General features: G+C 46.5%; 1 protein-coding gene across 5 annotated transcripts in view; it reads right to left on the reverse strand.

Moving 5' to 3' along the window:
* Positions 1–22,625, reverse strand: part of PAMR1 (peptidase domain containing associated with muscle regeneration 1) — a 151,387-nt gene that overhangs the window by 5,569 nt on the left and 123,193 nt on the right. For all 5 annotated transcript variants that reach the window (XM_057317240.1, XM_048215238.2, XM_026512111.4 and 2 more), the window contains 3 exons: positions 22,267–22,374; positions 3,725–3,937; positions 1,905–1,971 (listed from right to left, as the gene is read on the reverse strand). In XM_057317240.1, coding sequence (XP_057173223.1) covers positions 1,905–1,971; positions 3,725–3,937; positions 22,267–22,374 — 388 coding nt within the window. The remainder of the gene's footprint in view (positions 1–1,904; positions 1,972–3,724; positions 3,938–22,266; positions 22,375–22,625) is intronic.

A 22,625-nucleotide genomic window follows, 5' to 3' on the forward strand; every position in this document is an offset into this window, starting at 1 on the left:
GTGAGTTCTCATCACTGGGACTCGGTGTTCGGTGTTACCATCCTGAAAGCAGTGGCTTCCACTGCCAGCGGTTCACTCGTGCGAGCATTCTGCTAAAGCCTCCACGTCAGGCTTGGCCGCAGCTTAGTGCGTAAGGGACCAGACCCGGAAGACCCTGAAGATCCTGGATTCGCGTCCTGGACCCACATTTTGCAATGTGACCAGGGGAGAGTTAATTTCTCCGAGCCTCGCTTTACCCATCCGTGATAAAATGGGTAACAAAACTGATCAGAGAATGGTAGCAATAGGAATACCTACCTACCTCAGAGGGTGTAGGAAAGATTAAAGGAGCTAACACGTGGAAAGCACTCAGTAGAGTAACCGGCCCGCCGCGAACACTCCGTGAACGCTAGCTAGCTCCGCGGGCTGCATCTAATGTGCACAGCGACCCCAGAGACAGGCGTTATGCGGATTGCCCTTAGTTTGCAAAAGAGGAGACTAAAGGCTTAGCGAATTTAAGAACTTGCCCAAAAATACTAAATACGGCGCTTAAGAGAGACCAAACCCAGTCTCAAACCATTATTTGTCAATCCTGTCCATTCATTCATTCATTCATTCACTGTTTGGGGTAGTTATGTTCTGGAGGGGCCTTCTCTGCAGCTAACATTGCTCTTGGCCCCAGAACTTGAACATGAACAAAACAGGAAACGTTCCTGCACTTGCAACTTTTACGTACTTGTTTTTGTGGGGTTAGGTAGAGACAGAAATTGAACAACAACCACCACAAAACCGTAGGTAAGACGACAGGTAGGGCCGGGAGCCAAGCTGAGACCTGAGGCACAGCAAATGCTGGAGAGCAAAGAAGTCAGCTCTGCGGTCAGGGTCAAGGTGGGGATATTCTTCTTATTATTAATTGATTCTTTGAGGTTGATGATGGCTTTGTTTTTATATAAAGTGTAAAAGGAGAAATCATTAACCAGCACTATAACATTGGGGGGGTTCTTTCTTTTTATGTCTGGTTAGCCAGCACATAGCACACCGTTAGTTTTCGATGTAGTGTTCAACAATTCATTGGCTGCGTCCTTCGGTGGATGGATGGATAAAGAAGATGGGGGTGGTTCTTATTTTCCGAAGGACGCTCAGGGAAGGTCTCTCTGCCGGGTAAAAACTGAGCAGGGAGCAGACGGAAGCGAGGCGTTAAACCTCACGGAATGCAGCGGAAGCAGGGTCCACACAGAAGGGCTGAGGCCCTGAAGCAGCCCTGTGGGGGGAGGGGACCAGCCGGGCTGTGGGCCCCGAGTGGAGGGTGAGGAGGAGAACAATAGGAGATGAGGTGAGAACAGTTTCTCCTACAAAATGAGGAGAGAAGAAGCAGAAATGGGCCGATTCTCTGCCCACCGGTGGTCCCCACCTCTGTCTTCCCAGGAGGAAGGCCGGGCAGGCCTATCTGAGGGCTCCCATCCCTCATCGGGGCTGGTCATTTATCTCTAGCTCCCGGGTGCCAGTGGCCTGCCTCGTCTGGTTGATTACCACCAAGAGCATCGTCCTGAGCCATAGCTGGTGGCATGGGGCACGAAAGCCATCTCCCTAGAAGCTGTCCTAGTAAACACACAGCAATTTCAGGAAGACTCAAGTATTAAAATCCAGTTCCTCAAAGAGCATCTTCAAGTCTCGAGTCCCACCAACCACCTACTTTCCCACGACCCCGTGAACCGTGTCCATGTTCCAGCAGTTGCTACCTCTTGGCCAAAGGCAGCTGGCTCCCCCGCCTCCCTCACACAGGCCCTATTCTTTCATGAGCGGTCAGCACTGAGTGTCCCGAAGAAACCCCGGACTGTCTTTGGCCAAACACAAGTGGGGGAAAAGGGGCAGGAGGGGACACATGCACTGGCCCTGAATGCAGAGCCCAGGTGTTCCAACCTCACCTTGACTGAACCTGCATGGGAAGAACCCTGCGTCTCACCAGGTCGGAGGTCTTTGGTTCTCGGCAGGCTAGAAGGAAGGAAACAAGGGGGCATTAGCATCTCCCGTATGAGCTGCCCACGTCCATTCAGCTCGGGTCCATCCCTGACCGCCCTTTCTGGACACCCCCAGAGGTCTCAGAGGGGAGGTGTGCCCCCCGACTTTGGACAGCTCCCCAGAAAAAGAGCACACTGCCTTTCATCGAAACTGACCGCCCCCTCTGAAGAGTCCCCACGGTGGGGGGGGGCGCACCTCTGAAAACCCGCACCACCGGGGTGACGTGACACGCAGGCGGTCATGAGACTGGGGCTACCTGTTCCCACAGATAGCACTGGTGAACTTGATGGAACGTGGAGCCACAGTCAAAAATGTATTCTAAAATACAGCTGGACACAGGGAACTACAAGGCTCTCATTTAAGACCAGATGGCGGTGTCAACCGTGGGGAAGTCTTGGGAAGCTGATTCCTCTATTTCCTTCCTCTGAAATCAAGGCTCCTAATGATCGTTTGAGGGCACCTCAAAGCCCAGGCTTAATTTTGCTGAAGTGTCTCTTTCTTCACTTTCCCAATCAAGCGGCCAACATTCATCTAATTAGCAAACCAGAGAACTTTGGTTGTTATTAATTTGTAAGAGAAGAGTTGACAAAAATCTCCAAGGACATATGAAACACCGTGCCCATACTTAATGAAATCGAGAATCAGAGTCTGTGCTGGTTGGGGCTGAAGGTCGCTCCTGGCTAAAGTCTAAAGTGATTTATTCCTTTCACAAACCATTCTCTTTTATTTCTTTTCCCATGAGTTGGGTTGTTGACAAACACCCAGGAGGGAAAGTGGAGGATTAAGGCAATTATCTGGATAATCTAGGCCAAGGACATGCTTTTCTTCCTAGGAAACAGCCGGATAATTGTGACCTGCCCCTAAAATACAGGGGCGGTTGACCTGGTTCAGTAAGAAACTACGCATCCCCACTGCCAAGAGGTAAGTTTCAAGCTTCTCTATACAACGTTCCATGTTTTCTGGTCCCAAACCAACCTTTTCAATCTACTTCCCAGATTCCCAGTCGGCCCCACTTTGAGTTTACCATGATCCTTTCACTTCTGCCTATACCTCCTTGTCCTGTTTTCCTTTGTCTTATGATGGGAATACTGTCCCAACTGCTCTGCACCTCTTGCCAACCTTCCCAGCCTCCCAGATTGGCTCGCCTCCCACCTGCTGCGTACAACTGTCCCTATTTCAAGCAATACTGATCGTTCCTTTCTCTCACCATACACTGCTCGTGCATTTCCTCTAACTCTGCCTTGAACGCTGGAGGTCTTGCCATCTTGTTAAGATGTTTTCCATTATGTTAACACCTGAAACCTCCCACCACAGGCTGGCAGGGCTAATGTGTCCATTTTGTTCTTTTATTTCCTGCACCAACTTCCTACTTCATAAAGAGTAGATAAATATAGCTATAGTGGAACCCATCGATTGCCTCAATTTTGTTCTTCGGTTTACATATATAAAATTCAGCCCTGTCGTCTTTCCTAAGTGCTCTGATAACTGTATAAGTCTTCCTGATCACGGCGAGAAGCTGTGATTAGGATAAGCAGGTCCTCTGGAGTTCCAAAAACGAAGCATATGTTTTCAGGGGGTGGCTTTCAACCTAGGAGTTATAGATGGTTCCGGTGAGAACCGAAGAGGGAAAGGCATATTTTCAGGGGCTCACACACATGTAGGGAGATACCAGAAAGTCCAGCAACTCCATCCCTTTCCGCGAACTTCACAAACACTCGTCAGTTACCTTTTATGCAGATGGGCTGTTTCCCCGACCACTCTCCATTCTGCTGGCAAGTTCTCCTCTCATTGCCGCTAAGAACGTATGAGTTATTACAAAAGAAGGACACGACGGTGCCAATTTTTGCATAGCGCCCGTTGATAAGCCCAGGGCCTCCTGTTACCTTCTTGTACCCATTGACTGGGCCCCCAGGGTCTGAGCAGTTACTTTCTTCAAGGACTAAAAGAGAAAATAAAAGAGGGGTTAAAAAAGAGCTATGAAAAGTGTGAAGCATTGCATTTTAGAACCGGATCTTTTCATGTTTCACTGAATTAAAAATGCAGCGGTGTGGAGCCTGCTAACGATGATGCCCAGAGGAATCAGCAAGAGGAAACGTGTAACAGAAAATGCATGTGTTAGACATGTCTTCCCCTTGTTTTAATGATCTATTCTTAAATCGAGAAGTATTTCATTCCCTATATAAATAAATCTGACACAACTGGCTCTCCTGTGACCTTGTTCATTTCTTTCTCAAGCTGTGGGAGCTGGGCAGGCCTGGACAACACAAACATTGCACCTAGATTTGATGATCGGTACAGAGGGGTGATTGTTTTCCAGTGCCGTCGAATTATCTCCGTCATTCCCTACAGCTTGGGCAATTAAACAAGAGTCTTCAGTTTCCTATTTGTGCTGTACCCAGAAAGCAGAACTTATTGGAAACAAGGCTGCATATATGAAATGAATTTAGATTTTAAGATTTCATCTTCAGGGACACAAGTGTGCGGAAAGGTATAGCTGAAAAATACTAGATGATACAAATTCAGAGATATGAAGAAGAGCCCCTGATCTCCAAATAGATGCTTTCCATCTAAACATTTAACAATATCCATGAGCATGGAGCCTGATCCAGGGCTCAATCCCATGACCCTGAGATCATGACCTGAACTGAAATCAAGACTCAGACGCTTAACCAACTGAGCCACCCAGGCACCCCACAAAGGTATTTCTATTCTCTGACTCAAGTCCGACAGCTACGCAAAGTAGAAGTGGCAACACCAGCTATTCTGAGCACTGAACAGGATATTAGACAAATCCTGGAAAGAGTCTATCAGATAACATATTTTTCTCAAATGGATTATGGCACAATGGTGAACATTACTCGCCTAAGGACACAAAGTAGGACCCCTGAGGAATTCAACCTTTAATTACTGTGTTTGGATACCAATCGCTCTGTCAGCCTCCCTGGTCTCTTTTTAATCATTTCTTCTAAGATACAGTCTCATCCCTGTGAAACAGTCTCCAAGCAGTGTGATCACACATCTGACATGCTTTTCCTCCCATAACTGTCCCAATTACCTTTTAAGCAACTTGCATGCTCGCCTCCAGGCAAGAAAAGAATCTCCATTCATATAACACTTCTAAAATGTTGGAGAACTGAAAATTAGTAAATTTCCCTATGTGCGATTTGGCAAGGTTGTTAATATTAACCAAATTACTGGTTTGTCTACTCTAAGACTGCCCACAGACCATGCGGCAGATGATTTCAATGATAGTCTGTGTGCTTTTGGGCTACTTACTATGAGCAGTTTCCATGGCGGGGGACTCCAAAACCCCATTTTAGTTATAAAAACTGGACCTCACTGAGGGAGTCTTCCAAAATACCAACGTGGCACAGGGAGGGCAATGCAGTTTTTGAAACTTCAAGTGTACTGAGAAAGCCCCAGTGTTTGTATTTCCAGGAATGCCTCTATGATGCGGGGGGAAGAGGCAGATAAAAGAGAAAGCATTCCATATTGCTTTAGTGATGGGACTACATTCTTCTTAAGAAAAAGATTTTATTTATTTATTTCATTTGAGAGAGAGAGAGAGAGAACAAGTGAGCAGGAGGAGGGGCAGAGAGAGAGGGAGAGAATCTCAAGCAGTCTCCGCGTGCTGAGTGCGGAGCCCCACATGGGGCTCGATCTCATGACCCCGAGATCATGACCTGTGGCAAAACCAAGAGTCAGTTGCTTGACTATGCCCCACCCAGGCGCCCCGGGACTACCTTCTTATAATAGAGACTCACTTAACGCTAAACACGTAGCCCAGAAACAACCAGCAGGAGCCCACAGTTGCAATCATCTCAAAAACAAGGTGTGTCATACCTGCAAGTTTTAGAAAATGGAATTCACTGCCTACATAAAAATCAGGAGGTTGCTCACAAAAATCCATGTTACCAGCTTCTGACAAGATTCAGATCTGGAAACCCTGGGCCGGTATTGCCACACAGCACCAATCAGCTGGCATCGAGAAGAGGCTGTCTCCTTAGGTGGAGACTGCATGCTTCCCTTGGCCACAGACCCTGCCCACTGCCTCGCCCTGGTAGGGCTGGACTCCGTGGTCAGTTAGTCCATCAAAGAGCTATGCTTTGTGCAATGCAAGCACAGTTCCTCCTTCATTTTGAGTTCTGCTTGCTAGAGCTCATGGCCAAGAAAAATTCTGGTGATACTTAAGACCAGTCCTGGAATAATGAAAGAAAGTGAACTACACTCCATCAGCCTCAGCAAAAGGTAAGCAATCCCTCCTACTGAGAGCCTGAAAGGTGGGTTTTCCTCCTTTTGGAGGTAAGGACTTCCGTGGTCCACCAGGCTCCTGCCCCGTGATTTCCTAAGTGCAGGATTTTCATGGATCCTTTTTCTAACTACATGTAATGTGGGTTTAACCAGCGGGAATGCCGGAGAGTCCTTGAGCCTCTGGAGGTAACAAAGCCTTGGGACAATTCAGGTTATCTGTTTTTCTCCCTGAGGAAGCTTTAGAAGGAAACTTAAAGATAAACTGAGTCAGGATGTACAAACAAGTCTGCCCAAGGCTGAGGAAATCTACCATATTTCTAGAATTCGTAGACGCCTACTCTTTTATAATGGGACATGTCTGAAATTAGGTGGCATGTGTACATTTCATGTAGTACGTCTTTCCTTCCAACTCTCAGAGGAGCTATGATTAAATCAACAGTGCACCTTAAATTTGATGCGACCTTAGAATGGAGACCTGTTATTTGGTTTGAAGTTACGCTCATCGACGGTCACCAGGAGAGAGCTCCCTAGTGCCAAGTGATGCTTCCAAGTTAGGGTCCAGTGGAACATCAGAGTACATGGTGGGGGCGCCTAGCTGGCTCAGTCGCCAGAGCACGCGACTCCTGAGCTCAGGGTTTTAATTTGAGACCCGCATTAAGTGTAGAAGTTACTTAAAAACAAAATCTTAAAGAAAAACTATATGGCTAAAATTCAAGAGAAATACAGGCAATAGAAACAGATGTAGGAAGGATCCAGAGGCTGTGGTTGTCAGACACTACTTGAAAATATATATGCTGAATATACTCAAGAAATAAAACAGAAGGTTGAGAACTTCAGCGGTTGACTGGAAACCTTAGAAACTAACCAAAGGAGCAATCTAGGACTGAAAAGTGACAGTAACAGAAATACAAAGTTCAGTGGGTAAGTTTAATAGCAAATCAGATACAGCTCATGTGTACTAATAACCTGACAGATAATTTACAAGAAAGAATTCAGAATAAAGCCCAAGGGTCAAAAAAGTGGAAAATGTACAGAAAAATGTAAAGAAACAGTGAGAAACTTAATAAAGGCATGTTCCTGACGTCCCAGGAGAAAAGGAATGGAGTAAAACCAGCATATAGAGATAATGGCTGAAAAAGTCCTTCCATCTACCCACAGATTCACAAAGTCCCAAGACAGATAAATGTGAAGAAAACCACACACAGACCCATTATGCAAAACTGCTAAAAACCAAAATCAGAAAAAAAATTTTAAGCAGCCAAAGCAGAGAAAAATGGACAGGAAAAAACATACTTTAAGATAATTATAGTCATTATCTCTGGCTTGTAACATCAAAAATGATTTTTGCTTCTTTATACTTTTCCCCCCATGTTTGATAATCAGAAAATGTAACCATAAAATTTTGTGGTTGATTCTTCTTGTGGTTGTTCGTTATTTTCATTTTTTTAAGCAGCAGGCAAATTGGTTTGGGTCCTCCCTGCTCAGCCTATAAACCTCGCATTCAGCGTGCCGCGCACTGTTCGATGTTCCCACACCTCTTCTCCACGTCCATCTCATTACCGTCTTGCATAATCATAGAGTAATCCAACTTCCCTGGAGCTCAGATGGAAACGAGCTTCGCCAGTAGATTCTGGGGGAGAAAGAACGGCTTCCAGAATCAGAAGATACAGGTTCAAATAATTATTTGGTTCCCCAGTGTCCAGAGTAAGTGCACAGTAGGTCCTCAATAAATATTTGTTAGCAGATGCAAGGGATAAAGGGTAAAATCTATTCATTCTTCCACTTAACGAACCGGAGCGTGGGAAAATTACATAATTCTCCAAACGTTGCTTTTCTGGTCTGTAAAACGGGATAATAACACTTCCCTGGCTGGGCTAGTTTTGAGGAATACTTTACATAACACGTAGTTTCCTTTTTCTGTTTGCCTTTATTTACAAAGCACCCAACATCAATTCCTCAGGGCACCTGGGTGGCTCAGCGTTAGGTGTCCAACTCTTGATTTCAGCTCAGGTCACGATCTCAGAGTCCTGGAATCGAGTTCCGCATTGGACTCCCCGCTCAGCACTGAGTCTGCTTGAGGATTCTCTTTCCCTCTCCCTCTGCTCCCCCACCCTGCCCCAGCTCACACACACACTCTCTCTCTAAAATAAAAATAAATAAACCTTGAAAAAAATCAATTCCCCAAATTCATACACCTTAAAGAAAAACCCACAAGGAAATCTAAAGTCCTATCATCGGGTTTATTTGGCTATAAAACAAATATTCTACTCTATTTTCTGGCCTCTTGGTAACGTCTATGCATGACGGGCTTCCAGACCTGGGTCCAGCGTATTGACTCAGACTTCTGGGTATCAGCCGTGGTCTCTGTACACTCATCTCTTTTAATCTGCAAAATGAAGCCTTAAAATTGTGTTCTTGTATCAAACATCCACTGGGCATCATTCCCCCTTCCCTCTCATTTATTTCCTGTACTTTCCGAAGCTGTACGTTCTCCTAGGACGCCTTTGAAGAGAATTCTAAGACTTCCTCCACCCGTCTCTTTCTCTCCCAGTTTAGACATCTACCTGTTGGGCCCACAGACCATCTGCATGGCATCAGAGCAAGCTCCCCAGGGTTGCGTTTCAAAAACCATCTCTTTATTTCCCCTCTGGGTTCTCTTGTTAGAATCCTTTGTATCTCCCCATTGAACAGATCCTTGATTCTTTTCTATTTGATTTTTCAAGGGCTTCGTGCTTCCTCTCTCCTCAGTGGGATGGATGTTTTCACACAAAGCCAAGTGAGAATGTAAGCCATACGCTCGTGGCCGGTCTGAAGGTGCCTCAGGCTCCTGCTTTGCCGAGTAAAGCAGTCCAGGATTAATCACAAATAGCACATGGCCCCGGCACTTACCGGGCTCAGCCTGGGCACGTGTACACATTGAGTGTAGCATGCCCTTACATGCCGTTTCATGAACAGAAACCGTCCTTGGGGGTGCATTTTTGATTCAGATAAACATGGAAAGAAAGACTCTCTAGCCTTGTCTTCTTCTTTTTTTTTTTTTTCAAGGCAGCAGGACGGGGTGGTTCGCTGTGATGCCCCTTCACTGAAGGAGAGAAGGTGGCTTTGAGATGGCCCTTGGACTGAATGCTACTGGTGCCCCCCCAGGTCCCCTCGTATCCTTTTACCAGCTCAACTTCTACTCGTGAAGCTGGCACCTGCCACCTTTGGAGGACTGCCCTTGGACATGGGCACCATCTTGTCCATATGAAGAGCTGAAAACTCCTAGGAGTTTTGTCCCCTCGTGCCCACCCAGGGTTGCCTGTAGACAATGACTACAAGGTGTGTAAATACAAAAGCTCAACTCCTGTTCCTCAAGGCATCATTTCCTTTCCCAGGCACCCCACGGGATCGGGCTGAGTCTGAGAGCTGAGCTGAAATCACTCCTGCTTGGTTTCCTCCTCTTTCCCATCTTGCTTCCCCAACTTCCTTACTGGTTGATCTTGGGAGTACCTCCTTTAATAAATCCTTTGGGTCCAAATGCTTGGCTCAGTGACTGGTCTGGGGGAAAAACTAACCAAGGACAGCTCTATTTTCTTAGCCCTGGGCTTCAGGGCCCCTCAGACCTCCCCATGGTGGCACTCCTGGGAGGTGACAAAACTCCAGAACGGGGGTCATCTCAGCCCTGGACATGAAGCTCTGCATGCCTCTCAGCTCCGGGCAGATCTTGGGGGGGATGGCTGGTGGGGCATCTGGAGAGGCCGGATCTCATCAGAAGGGCCTCCGGCCTCCACAGATGCTCTGGCTACAGGTCAGCCCCACGCCAGCAGAGCTGTTTTACCTTAAGGGATCAGGTGCTCTGAGACAATGGGCTTCTCGAAGCTAAACAGCGTGGACCCAGGATCCACCATGTGAAGATTCGGTGCTGTGTAGAGCCAGCAACCGTTTTGCACCCCAAAGGTACAGAGGAGGCCCCAACGACAGACGGAACTTCTCACAAGTCTGAATTATGGGTCTTAGACTTGGATTGAAGCTGACTTAAGGCAAATAAAGTTACATCTTTCTCTCCCCTGATGGGTACACTAAGATTCATGCTGGCTGGAAGGTAGGTGAGGTGACCAGGTCCAGAAGGTCTACAGGAAACGGACATGATGATGGAGACATCAGAGAGGACGTCAAGGTAACGTGGAGACTTGTCTAGGAAACGTGGTTCTTCAGTGCACACAAATGACACCGCTTTTTTGTGCCCTCTGGTCAGTCAATTATATTGACTATGACAAAAGGAAGTCCACACTCTTCATCCCTAATTTAGGAAGCGGACCCACCTCCCCATCCCCTTAGTAATCACAAAACCCAGGAGGGGGGCAGATCCCAGCTGTGGCAAGAAAATAGACCCCTTCTTCCATTGCATTACTATCCACCAATGTATCCTTGCTCACAAAAATATCTTTCTATGAATAAATGTAGAATTTCAATAGGATACACCAAACACCCATGAATATCTGTCTTTTCCTTTTGCTTTGGTCTCGAAGCTACAAGTTCAGATTTGAAGACAAGATCTGGAAAGAGCCCCTAGGAGGTGGAGAACCAATCACAGCTTTGCCTTTCGCAAGGCCTGTGTGCCTCTCTGGAGAGAAAGGCTGGGGGAGGGCCATGCACTACTCATTTCATGGCCGGATTTTCTTGCACCATATACTGACTGAGTGCTTCCTCTGTGCCCAGAATAAGGCACCGGAAGATATTTTCCTGCAGCTTTCACATAGCGATGTTTTGATTTAAACCCAGAAACAGAAGTGATGTCAGTTAAGGCTTACTGTACTAAAGTACTTGAGATACCCCAAGGCTCCCCCAAGCCTCACAACTATTGAATCATTGAACACTACATCGAAAACTAATGCTGTACTATATGGTGGCTAACTGAACATAGAAAGAGAGAAAGAGAGACGGAGAGAGAGAGAGAGAGAGAGAGAGAGAGAAAGAAAGAAAGAAAGAAAGAAAGAAAGAAAGAAAGAAAGAAAGAAAGAAAGAAAGAAAGAAGCAGGGAGGGAGGGAGCAGGGGAGGGGAGGGAGGAAGACAGATAGATGGTTTGGGGACTTCCTTTTAAGTACCCAGGTCAGATTTTTATCAAACAAAATATTCAGAGGAGTGTATGTGTGTGTGTGTGTGTGTGTGTGTGTGTGTGTGTGTATAGTTGTGTTATATATTTTCTTTTTTGTTTTTTTACACTATTAACAATTTATCTTAAGTGACCAGTGCTTTTCTTTTTTTTTTTTTTTTAAAGAACAGTTTGGGTTTTTTTTAAGATTTTATTTATTTATTTGACAGAGAGAGAGACAGCCAGTGAGAGAGGGAACACAAGCAGGGGGAATGGGAGAGGAAGAAGCAGGCTCCCAGCGGAGGAGCCTGACGTGGGGCTCGATCCTAGAATGCCAGGATCACGCCCTGAGCCGAAGACAGACACTTAATGACTGAGCCACCCAGGCACAACAACCAGTGCTTTTCTTAACTTTGTTTCTAAAATTACATCAGAATACAGGACCCTAACCAAGGAATAAAAGCAAAGGTAGTCATGGGGGCCTTGAATGAATCTGAATGGGGAATGGGGTCTCCGCACACACCAGCCAACCCCAGCAGCTGACTGTGGTCTGAGATGCAACAAAGACCTCCTCGGGCACAGTTGATTGAACTGGGTCAAAACACCTAGCCTCCTGTGTTATCGGAAAGAAAACTTGCCCATCTGGAGGGGGGAAACTGAGTGAAATAGAACCAGATACTAATTAAGATGCTTCTGCTAAGAATAACCACTGGGCATTTGTTGGGACGTCTTACCACATTTGTGTTCTCCCTGTGGTACTTTAACCAGGACCCATGTTGAAGTTAATGCCATATGACCAGTTGGTCAAGGGCATGATTATGAAAGAAGAGACCATTAGTGAAGGCCCAGGGATATTTCCTCAGGTTGGGATCACACACTTTCTAACCCCTGTCTGAAAAATGCTAGGTGGCAGAGTTTGCTCAAACCCTTCAGAAGATTCCAAGTCTTTTGGGAAATATTATAGGCTCTCTCCACAAATACCACTAGAGTCTCCACTCACTTCCACGACCCCACCCAATAAAGAGGTGGGCAGGTCCCTATGCACCCACATTTATGTGTGTGTGTGTGTGTGAGAGAGAGAGAGAGAGAGAGAGACAGAGAGACAGAGAGAGAGAGAGAGCATTCATGAGAGAAAGAAGGAGATCTCAATTCTTGGGTCTAACACTGGATCTTTTAGAATCAACAATACAGTTATATTTTCAGCATCCTTCAGACAACGCAATCCCGAAATATATGTTATTCAGCATTGATCAAAGGCTTACCTAATATTGTAAAGAAACAACCCAATGCTGATCTAGCTGACCTGAGCTCCAGCCCTCTCTTAAGTTAGACTCTCCAAGAAATCTTTTCATGAGGCACCTTAAGCTGAGTTCCCCCAGAAGCAGGCTGGGAGACGGAGATTTGAATGCAAGTCGTTTATTTAGGTGGTGGTCCCAGGAAGGACAAACATTAGTGAGACAGGGAAGTCTATGTTATCAAAAAAGTTACCACTGGGGGCCACTGAGGCTCAATGCCATTGGGAAACGCTCAGAGACAGTGCAGAACCTGAGGTCTCCGCCTTCTCCTACCCCAGGATCAAGGGGTGTGAGTTACTACCTACCAAATGCAATCAATCATTTGTTGAAAGATGATGGGAGTAACATTAATTCGTTAGCACCTGCAGTCTGCCCACATATATGAGCCAGTGGGCTTTGCGAGCCCAAGAAAACCCTGAAGCAGAGCTGCAGGAGTGTGGGTTTGGAAGCCAGTGGGTCAGCATACATATTAATGGTGGAAGCATAATAAAACCCAGCTACATTTTCTTTTCCAGAGAGGTGGAAGGATCTAGTTTTTAGAAATAGTTGGTATAAAAAGAGATTAAATTTGTTATTTACAAGACAGACATGGGAAACATTTCCCCAGCACCCATCTTTAGATAAGGAAAAAAAAAGGAGTAGGGGTTGTCATAAAATGGGTAATATTTGCATCTCCAAGTGAACTTGTGTTCACTTTCACTTAATATACAATTAGAGCCACACCATCTAAGGCATTTCTCTGTTTGCCTTTGCTGCCAGAAAACTCAGACTCAGAGACAGTTGAGGCTGGTCATTTCACCGGATGCGAAAGGGGAGGCTCCATTTCACTCCCTCATCCCCTCTAATGTTCTCTTTCACTCGTTCTTGCCCTGCTTCTAAATCATGTTGATTCCATGGAATCACTATTATTTAGACCCTGCTTGCTTTCAGAAATGGTTTGATGTAATTTACAAAACTGCACACCAAAAAGCATACATTTCTTCTCTCGAAATGCCTATGAATGAACTATTCGTGGTAGCCAGACAGCCCCCTGATTAAAAAAACTAAACCCGGGTACTACTTGGCCTCTTTAATAAGAGCTGAATTTCGGAGCTGTAAGATTATCTGAGAATTTCAGCAAAGAAAACAGATCCGCAGTCAACACGATTTGTGACCCCGTTGCCTAGCTGGTCTTGGGGGCTGGGTGATGGTGGCATGCTGGTCTCAATTCTTAGCATACTCTTGGTATCCACCCATTCTCACTTGTCACCAAAATCAAGGAAACAGTTTGTGACAGAATTTCCATTCTGTTTGGAAAAGGCATTAACTTTCCCACTGGGGCTTTGTTCATTCTGGAAACCTGAATGAACATGAGAGCACCACCCAGAGACAACCACTGGATGGACCCTCCTCTCTTCACTTCTCTGGTTCAGCTTATATTTGAGTGTAGTGCCTTTGGGCCAAACCAATTATCTTTTACCTCCACAAAGGTCTCCCCCAACCAGGCATAATGACACCAACTGGAGTCCCCTACAAACCCTTTTTATCTCTTTCCAGCCAATGGAATTCTGTCCCCCTGCGGTTTTCCAACCCTCTGTGGGTGCGAACGAGACAGTACCCATGCGAAATTATGCTTGGATAACACACGCTGCTATTTATTCATCCAGCAGCAATTTGGAGGCTGAGGCTTACAATTAGCTATTTGATCTTAATCAGTATTGTCCCTGGCCCCGGTACACTGTGTCTTTCGGGTACCACTTTTCCGGGGTTTGGATGGCCTACTTTCTTAGACAGCAGACACTGCCTGTGTCTAAGAGACAGGTCAACTTTGAAAAATGTTCAGAAAGTACTGGCCATTTTACTTTTGTTCAAAATCCACCTGACACATGCTCATTTGGTGGAGTAAGTGAGTAACCTACGTAACGGGCAGACGCTTAGCTGCCCTCCACCTAGTGGACCTGCTCGGTGACAGTCTTCTCGAAGCTTCCCCAAATCTCAGGTTTCTGAGTCAGCTACCGGGGATGAGGTGGGAGGCAGATAATAATGCTACACTACTGGGGAAAATGTCCCCAAGCAGTGTTTATAGTCAATTTTTCAAAATACAAGAACTACTCAGTATGGAAATCACCCAAACCAGGCAATTCTGTTCTAAATTTAGCCTCGGGGATGAAGACAATGAGCTGCTGAGCACATTCGAGTCCTAAGAGACTCTGCCCACTCGGTAATGCTCATTGCCACCATCACCATCACCAAAGGCTTTCCTAGAGGGAGTTATGGCCAGGACCCTGTGGTATTCGATGCTCTCCTCTGCACTTGAGAAATGCTAAGACTGGAGTTGTTTTATGGTTCTGCCAAATAGAAGGAAAACAAATATACTGTATAGCCCTGCCTTATTTCCCCAGTGCCTCGTACCTACCAGACACTCAAAAATGTTTGGTTAGGGCTAGACAGATCAGTAAAGTGGCAAGGACCACAGTACCTACCCCGTGGGGACACTAAGACAGTGAAATGAGACAATGTCACATAAAGCGCACGGCCTGGCCTATGTTGAGAACAGAGATGGTAGAAACTACTCTTGTTGTTTTTAATACCTGGATGCCAGTGGAAAGTTCCTATGTTTCATAGAGAAGAAGTTTCATCTTCTGAAGCAGGGTGAGGGACAGGGAGTGAATGCCCCACAAGGCAGGAGCCTTTAGAGAAAATTGGGGGGCCCTCTAGCTTCTGTCAAGGGGCTGGTATCAGTCTCCGGGTCCATGAAGGCAGCGATGTTTGTTCCTACCAGAAGTAAATACTGCTTTGCTCTCATGTTCTCCCACTCTTTGCACCCTCCAGCCTCTTCCCTCCGGGGGCAGACAGCCCACCCCTGCTCTAATGGATTACCTCTTAACCCAGAACCAAAATAAAATCTGCCTCCTGCATTAAGTCCTGCCTCAGTGACCTCATCTGCCAAAGCAAAAGCCAGGAGGGCCCTGTCAGGGGCAGGGAAACGATGGTGGGTCTGGCCCTCTCCACCCTAATGGGTGCTCCATCCCGAGCTCTTGGAGACAGTCAGGCTGGAAAGTTGACTGTGCGGCCTCACCTGTCCTCTTAGTATCTGCTGGAATGATGTCCATGATGAAAAGGATTGCTGACTCGCACAATGCACCCTTTATTTGCCAAGCACCAAGCCTCTGACCTTGAATGGGGTATAGCAACGCTTTGGTGAAGGGCCCACAGGCCCATGGAGCCCATCAGGGTTAATGCTAAAATGTGACTTCATCGACGTAGGCTCAGGTTCGCCCAACAAGGAATGATCCAAACCAAAAGGAAACGTTTCCCCTGAATTATAAAACAAACACACGAATACCTTGATAACTATATAAAGGCAGCTTCTACTGTGTTCAGTAATAGCTTTGGCTTTTCAGAGTTTAATCTAAAGGGGATGGCATCCCTCTAAATACACCAAGAAGGACGTCAGAGATTCATCTCCATGTCAGGGAGGGAAGTAGAGGGGAGGCTCAGGTGTAAGGAGTCTATGAGAAGGTAGCAGTCCATTAGCTCCTGGTCTTCTTGGGGCTTCTCCAAAGTCTGAAGGCTCTGGGCCGTCAAGTACTTGTGGATACCAACTAGGGATTCCCAAGGACTCTTCCATGGAATTATCCCTGTACCTCTCATGCCATGCTCATTCTCTTCATTGCCATCTAATAAAGCGTCTAAGTGATGGTCTGGAGCACCGGTCTCCCACATGACCACCAAGGGACTGACATGCAGCCCACCCCATGTTAAATGAGTGACTTCCGAAAAACCCCATGAGATAAAGGGAGACTGACCAGATAACACGATGCTCGGGCAGCCCACCCTGGAGCTTCCAAAACCAGTTCCTCCCGGGCATTACTCCATTCATCATTTCTCACAGTCCCATCTCTGAGCTGCCCTGGTTACAAAGGCTCCCCATCCATCATGCCCAGTGTGGGTGTCTTCTCCTGGGATCTAGGATTCCTCTATGACAATGACGTTAGCAGTGTCTACTTGCCCTGTTAAAACCAGATCCTTCTTGCCTGTATGCAAAAGCAGCGGTAAATAATACTTAGTATCTGGCAATGAATTGCAAAAAGCAGCTCACAGAGGAAACTTAGAAAGGTGAGGGGAGAATTTTCCTAAACCCTGGAACCCAAGAATGGTACGTCATAATCATCTGGTTTGTAGAAACTGGCACTGTTCCCCTAACCCCTTATCTGGAGAATCCCCTACTTTCTGCCAAACTTTTAAACGGGCATAGCAGGGGAGGCAAAGGAGGGCTTCTTATGCGAAGTGAAATGAGACTGAGAAAGACAAATACCATAGGGTTTCACCCATATGTGGAATCTAAAAAACAAAACAAATGACTAAACAAAAAACAAACAAACAAACAAACAAAAAGCAGAAACAGACCTATAAAGACAGAGAACAAACAGGTGGGGGCCAGAGGGAACGAGGTGGGGGTGGGCTAAATGGGCGAAGGGGAGGGGGAGACACAGGCTTCCAGTTAGGGGACTGGAAGGAACAGGTCACAGGGATGAAAGGCACAGCGGAGGAAATACAGCCCAGGATACCATAATAGCGTTGTACCCAGACAGATGGCAGCTACAGTGGGGGGGGGGGGGGACCCTAGCATAACCTATAGAGAAACTGAATCACTACGTCGTACACCTGAAACTAATGTAACATTGTGTGTCAACCATACTCAAATAAGAAAATTAAAAAAAAAAACAATAATGGCTCCTATGACTCAGCTCAGCGTCTTATGTGGATCATTTCATCCCATTCCCACAAACACTCTGAGAAATATGTGGATTATTTTCTGAACTTTAGAAACGGGGAAACTGAGGCTCACTGGAGTGAAAGGGGCTGCTCAAGGTCATCTGGCTGGTCAATGGCAGACTAAGGGTCAAACCGAGGTCTTTCTGCCCAGAGAGCCCCAGCTCTTCACCCCGGGACATACCATCTCACTACGGACAAAGGGGCCCCTGTCTTCCATAAACTAAGGCCAAGACCGGCCCTTAGAACTGTGTAGAAGCCAGTACACAATTCCATGTTTACAGTGGCTCCCCGGAGAGATCTGGGGACAGTCTGCACGCATCCCACCACAGCCCGGCACCTTCCGTCTGCGACGGGAGAGGTGAACATGACCCCCTGGCGGCCTCGGCACATTCCCACTGCGGCAGTGTGACCGTTTCCATGAAAACCCCAAAGTTCCTAATCACTTATTCTGACGAGAAATGCGGTTGCCCCTTTGAAGCTAAAGTATAAAGCGTGCCTCTCATCTGGGGCTCTTTCTTCCCAGTCCTTGGGACAGGCTAGTGGGGAACCTTCTGATGCTCCGAACCCCAAACGAGTCCGGAGTCCCCAGTGTTCTTTAATTGGTGGAAGCCGATTTGTTTTGTTCAAAGCGCGTCAGAGCCCGCAGTGTGAGCATTGTGCCCCAAGCTTTAGCCTGTTTCATCGTCCTTCATTAGGATGCAGGAGAAGGCCCGGGCATCGATAACTGGGCCAGGCGAACAAAGGCAACATGGAAACTGGAGCGGGGCAATGAATCCCTCGCTCTCCAGTTGTACAAAACAAGATTCCCACCATTTACTCAAGAACTTATTTTGTCCTTGTGTCCATACAAAGAAACAGGAAACTTCAGAGGGAAAAAAAAATGGGGGGGGGGGCGTGGTTTCTTACACAGTGGCCCAGGGAGGTTGAGGTCACTGAGGGTACTGGCAGGAGGCTAGCTTGGCCCCAGAGCTGAAGAGGGGGCCACTCCCCATGTTCTGCTCTCAGAGGAGGTCACCTGGGAGCAGGGGAAAGTTGCTCCTCCTTGGGAAACCACGGGAGGAGAGATCTGGGGTAGCAGCAAGGAGCCTCAGGCTCTTGACGCCTGATGGAGCCCAACCTGTTTGGATTGCTTCTTCCTCTTCCTTTATGACCCCAGGAAGTGCTGGCGCCAGACCCATTCGTCAGACCCATTCCCTCAGACCCATGCGTCTTCCTTTGAAAATAAATCCAGTTTCAACTTGACAAGAACAGACCCTCGTCTCTCAAATGTGAGTTCTGATTCTTATTTTGAGGACTGGTGATTATAACGGCTTATCTTGTAAACCAGTGAAACCTTCTGGGGACCATTTTGGCAATACCTCTCCAAAGCTTAAATCTGTGGACGCTTTGAACTAACAGTTCAACATCTAGGGATTTCTCTTACAAAAACACCCGTAACATATGAACCAAGAAATCGGTGTTAGGATATTCATTGCCGCTCTCCTTACAATAATAAACTAAGTGTGGTAGCAAGTCCACCGTAAGGGATTAGATGAACATATATGATGGTATATACATCCCTACGAGGGAATACTCAGAAAATTACTTGTTTTCATGAGGTAGACCCACGTGGACTGGCCTGGGGAAAACGTCCATGATGCAGCCACTGAAAACAACAAGTGGAAAAATTGCATGTAGACTTTGATCAACTTTTGTTTGAAACCGGGTTTCTCATCTTGGGCACGGCTGACAGTTGGGCCAGGTCACTCTCTGGTCTGGCTCTGCCCGGTGCCTCGCACGCCACTGAGCAGCCTCGCTGGCCTCCACCCACTAGATGCCAGGGGCAGCCTCCCCCCTGCAATGAGGACAATCGACAATGTTTCCAGATGTTGCCAAAGGCCCCTGAGGGCGGGAGTGGGAGCCAAAATCACCCCCAACCAAGAATCACTGGTTTAAAATACTGATTTACCAACAACTTAGCTTTGCACATCATAGGAAAAAAGTCCAGAAGGACCACAGTAACAGTGATTCCACTGGGAACCAGGATGGGTCTGGGAAAATAATGTTCTCTTTTTATTTTACACACCGCTGGACAATTTGATTATTTTTACAAGTATATCTTTCTTCTGTAAGTAAGCAGAAAATCTACTTCTATTCCAGCCCCACTCACATTCTTAAAAATACACCAAGAAAAGAATGAGAATAGCTTTTATCAAGAAACAGGGAATCGGGATTCTCTTTGGAAAAGAGCGACAGGCAGCTTTTACCTGGGAAGGAAAGCCCTTTGAGACGACTAGGTAGATAATGGGACAATGGGACATGATGACATGACCAGAGGTTATCAATTGTTCATCTGGCGAGAATTGTGTCTGGAGTTCTGAAGTTGATGGGGACCAGTGTCTCGCGCTCTCTGCAATCCTTTATCTACTGAAAGGAACATCCACCCACGTCTCACAAGACTTCGGGAGGGCAGACCATTAAAGCAGCATCTATGAAGTAGTTTCCCCTCATCAGATCTGGTACTACTTAAATAAAAGATGGAATTCTCATTCATATTTGATTTGCTGCTTTTAACGTGATTTTGGAAAACAAATGCCTAGTTCAATTTGGGCATTTCAAAGTTTAGAGACTCCCAGAGTACCTGAGTTTCTTGTTCATTTTGAAGCAATTTCCTCCAGGGATATTTTTCCAGTTCAGGGGTATACTCGTGAGGAAATCAATGAAGTAAATCTTTTTTCTTCCCCCTGTTTGTTTTTCTAGCTAATAGGGTACTCTAGAAAACCACTAAGGTTTGTTCAGAAATTACAAGGTAAACTGCCACAGCCAATTTTTGTGATGCTTCCCTCATTGAGTTAGTTGGAACTCCTGCTGAATTTTCTAGAAGGAAAAACAAATCTAAATCTTATAAAAAATAATAAAACATTTGGTCCCCCACGTGAATGCCAGCGAATGATGTATCAGGTATCTATCACCAGCACCTTCACCCAGTCATGACTACAAGATACGATGGGAATTTAGGTTTTTGAATGACATTTCAAAGAGACATTTCTAAAGAGAATTCTCTTGTCCGTCTAGGCTGGTGTTCTGAGACCAGAAGTGATCTGAGACAGTTTGTCACTCAAGTTATGAATCAGTTCATAACGACATATTTTACCTTCTTTTTCATTCTATGTGTTTGTTTTGCTTTGCTTTGTTTTCTGGATAGAATGACAATGCTGAAAAGACAATGCTTGGCTTATAAGCAACTCATTAATATTTTAGTCACAACTTTTGGTCAATTTCTCTCCCTCCCCCCATCCCCACCCCTGCTCCGATTTGACCCAGCTTCATAAACCACTTTGGCTTATTTGGTGATATTTCACTTCTCTCCAATTTCACCTTCTTTTTCAAAGTTCTAGGTATTATGCAATCGGTTAGCTCATCAAGATATTAAGCCCCCCCCCTTTATCTTTTTCCCTCTGAATTTAAAGGGTAAAGCTCAGGATTTGCCATGGGCAAGATTCCAGGTTCACTCTATGCACACATTTTTAAAACAAAGAGAAAGCAGCATTTCTCTTCTCTGCCTTGCACACAACACAGCAGGTTCAAACGAGGCAGGAACCATGAAGCAGAACATCTTTTTCTAAGCAGCCGGCATAACCACACTCAGGTCAGCCTCGCCACGGCAAAGCAAGGGATGCTTTTGGCAGAATGCCGTGACACACTCGAGGACACGCTGTTGACCCCATGGCTTCTGTCTGCCTTGTTTACAAGGAAAACTCATGAAATTGATTGACAAATGGACAAACTTTATAGAATGCTATCAGACCAGGGTCCCTTACAGGATGACCCCAGAGTACGTGTGTTACAAGTGGTTGTAGCGGACGCTGCTCAGATGCCTTTTCACCGCTTCTGTGGGCACCTTGCCTTCCCCATCCCCCAGTCTCCATTGTTTTGCTTCCAATGGCCTGCACCTGAGATCTCTTTGACCATTCAAGGGCTACTGGAACATGCATAGAAAGTCAGGCATGTTCTCCTACTTGCCCAGGGAAGCCCTTGGCCAATGGCTGGTGGTAGGGGGTGCTATGAAAGCCCACCCCCCTTGCTATAAAGCCACGATCCGCTTGGAGATGTAATTTACGTGCCAGATTCCACTGAAGCTGGATTTTGCCTGAAATCACACCTTTGCTTGGCTTCCCTCCCTTCCCAGCCCGGCTTCCCCACTCCCTTGCCCGCCTCTCTGGGACCATGTCCTAATACATCACCTGCACCCACACTCGCCACTCAGGGTCTGCTGCGGGGAAACCCCACCTAGGCTCTTATCGGTCCTCCTTTGCCTTTTCCCCCAAATTTAGAATCTTTGCATTCTTCCACACATCTCATTCCGTGCTGATAGTTGCAGTTCATGACACCTGTTTTTGGTCTCAAACTTCTGTTAGGACACATGTCACACACAGGCTTGTTTGCCAGAGACCCCTGAGAAATGACTTCTGCTCCCGGTGTTGAATTCCTCTATGCCAGTGGCTCCAGACCATGCAAACATCCTGGAGTCTATGGATGCTACCCTGGGGCAGACCCCAATTTCAGATCTTACCAGACAGAGAGTTCACACCGAGAGCCACAGGAGACTCTATGATGGTGGCTTTCTACTGTTGGCCCTTCTTCCATGTTTTTGAGCTCTGAATATTATTTGAGGCCACCAAAGGCATATCTTTTTGAGGGGTATATGCAGCAGGTGAGGTCTGTAAATGTCAACGGGAAGACCTGGGTGGTTCCAGATATCCTGAGTCAGAGGCTGCCCCGCCCCGAAAACCACTCGATGGGATTGTCCACATTATGTGCCACCCTGGACAGACCATCCTATACACCAAGAAACAACAAACTCCACGCCAGCCCCACGGACGCCCTAGCTCCCGCTCCAGAGGCATACTCACGATTTTCACAGCGCTGCCCCGTGTAGCCTGCCAGGCAGGCACATTTGTAAGATCCGGTTTTGTCAAGGAGGCAAGTGCCATCATGGAAACAGGGCGAAGAGGAACATGCTGTAAGAGAAAAGGCAATTTCCCTCAGTGTCACTGCGCGGTGAGTCAATTTCTTCAAGCCTGGGGCCTTGACCAGACCCTCGCTTGCCTACTCAAGTCTTCTTCTTACAATACTTTCACTTCTTTTTTTGGATTCCTGCTACTATTGTTTGAGAATGCCTAAAACAGGTACGTATCTGATGTTATTTGATATTTTCGAAGGCCCCAGAAGTATGCTCCTATGGTCTGAGAAGCCTAAAGCCAACAAAAAT

Source organism: Ursus arctos, unplaced genomic scaffold, assembly GCF_023065955.2.
Source record: "Ursus arctos isolate Adak ecotype North America unplaced genomic scaffold, UrsArc2.0 scaffold_23, whole genome shotgun sequence".
In the NCBI taxonomy this organism is placed as follows: domain Eukaryota; kingdom Metazoa; phylum Chordata; class Mammalia; order Carnivora; family Ursidae; genus Ursus; species Ursus arctos.